Source organism: Primulina tabacum, chromosome 2 (genome assembly GCF_025594145.1).
Source record: "Primulina tabacum isolate GXHZ01 chromosome 2, ASM2559414v2, whole genome shotgun sequence".
NCBI classification, from domain to species: domain Eukaryota; kingdom Viridiplantae; phylum Streptophyta; class Magnoliopsida; order Lamiales; family Gesneriaceae; genus Primulina; species Primulina tabacum.
The window spans coordinates 18,935,280-18,936,902 of record NC_134551.1 but is presented as its reverse complement, the minus strand read 5'-3'; the positions used below and the strand labels follow the sequence as shown (position 1 = coordinate 18,936,902).

Here is a 1,623-nt window from a genome sequence, read left to right as displayed (position 1 = left end):
TAAATATATTTATTTTATCAATAATTTAAAATAATTATTTAAATTCTCATATTTATTAATTTTAATACACCAAAATGTAAAATATTAGCATGTATAAAGTATAAACAATTAACTTCCCCCTATATTTATTATATATAAATATAAATTATATGTTGGTAGTCCAACATTTACTCCAAATATTAAATGCACCATCTCCCTTACAAATAACTAACTATGAATATGTATGATGGGTCGCCGTTGGTAGCAGAACAATCAATGCACTATTAATATTTCACCTGCCCTTTGGAGAGAATTCACTTAATTAATACTAGCCACTGATCGGATCTATATTATGAATGAAATCATATATAGCATCCAATGTATGTATATATAAATATAATATATATATATATATATATTATATATATATATATAAAGCAAAGGGTAGCTCGCTAACTCGAATAATAAAAAGAATGGGCTCCAAGGTTGAAGTGGAAGCTGAGGTTAAAGCAAATGCAAACAAGTTTTGGGAAAGCATAAGGGAATCGAGCACCCTCTTCCCCAAGATTTTCCCTCAGCAATACGAGAGCATTGAGGTTCTCGAAGGCGACGGAAAATCTGTTGGCTCTGTTCGTTTGGTTAAGTTTGCTCCAGGTACCGTATCAGTACTACTATATATATATATATATATACATACACATCTCATGTATAATTTGATTAACATAATGCATGCATGTGCAGGAATATCTGAGATCTCAAGCACCAAAGAAAAGATAGAATCGGTGGATGAAGGGAACAAGACAGTGAGTTACAGTGTGGTTGATGGAGATATCTTGAAATTTTACAAGAATTTCAAAGGCAATCTATCTGTGAATCCCAAGGGAGATGGTAGTTTGGTCAAATGGTGGTGTGAGTTCGATAAGGCAAGCGAAGAGATCCCAGATCCAGATCTGCTCAAACATTTTGCTCTCAAGAATTTCCAAGATTTGGATGATTACCTTCTCAAGGCATAGACTCCGGCCACTGTCATATTATGTTTTCATTGTGGTGATGCGTACGTCCGTGTGTTTCAATGTTTGAGATGTTGAATGTCTGAATAAAAGCTTCCTTTTATTTATTATTAAGGATTTGAAATCTAAATCTATCAATTCATTAATAATCCCATCCAGTCGGAGGATTTAGTATTTATGTGTTCAATGAACTCGACCATGACCTATTTATTGGGGAAAATGAGGAAAACGGGAGTCACGGAAGAGTTTATAAAAAAAACGGAGTGAATGTAATTTATTTTTTTTATTTTTTATTTAAAATTTGATTAAAAATTACTTTGTAGATCGTCTATCCATTGAGATGAAGTGAGAGATCAGAGTTAGGACCAGAGATCGTTCAGCAGACTGCTGATCTAGTAGTCGTAATCCGTGATAGGATGAGGACTGCTCAGAGTCGACAGAAGAGTTATGCCGACCGGAGGAGGAGAGATCTAGAGTTTGTCGTTGATGACCATGTTTTCGTGAAGATAGCACCGATGAAGGGTGTCATGAGATTCGGAAAGAAGGGGAAGCTTAGTCCGAGGTTCATCGGAACTCAATTTTTCCATCTTTCCCGACTCAACCCTAGATCTCATCTCATTTTTTATCTTCACAA

General features: G+C 34.8%; 1 protein-coding gene across 1 annotated transcript; it reads left to right on the top strand.

The window, feature by feature from the left end:
- Nucleotides 1-391: 391 nt before the first annotated feature.
- On the top strand, nt 392-1,094 carry LOC142530997 (MLP-like protein 423). The gene is made up of 2 exons (XM_075636965.1): nt 392-633; nt 721-1,094. Exons 1-2 carry the CDS (start codon nt 453-455, stop codon nt 990-992), a joined length of 453 nt encoding a protein of 150 aa, XP_075493080.1. The 5' UTR covers nt 392-452; the 3' UTR covers nt 993-1,094.
- The last annotated feature ends 529 nt before the right edge of the window (nt 1,095-1,623 follow it).

Excerpts from the sequence above, each read along its gene's own strand:
- LOC142530997 (XM_075636965.1), top strand. The coding sequence starts at position 453 with ATGGGCTCCAAGGTTGAAGTGGAAGCTGAGGTTAAAGCAAATGCAAAC. Across the intron at positions 634-720 it reads TTTGGTTAAGTTTGCTCCAG|GAATATCTGAGATCTCAAGC; the intron begins GTACCGTATCAG and ends ATGCATGTGCAG.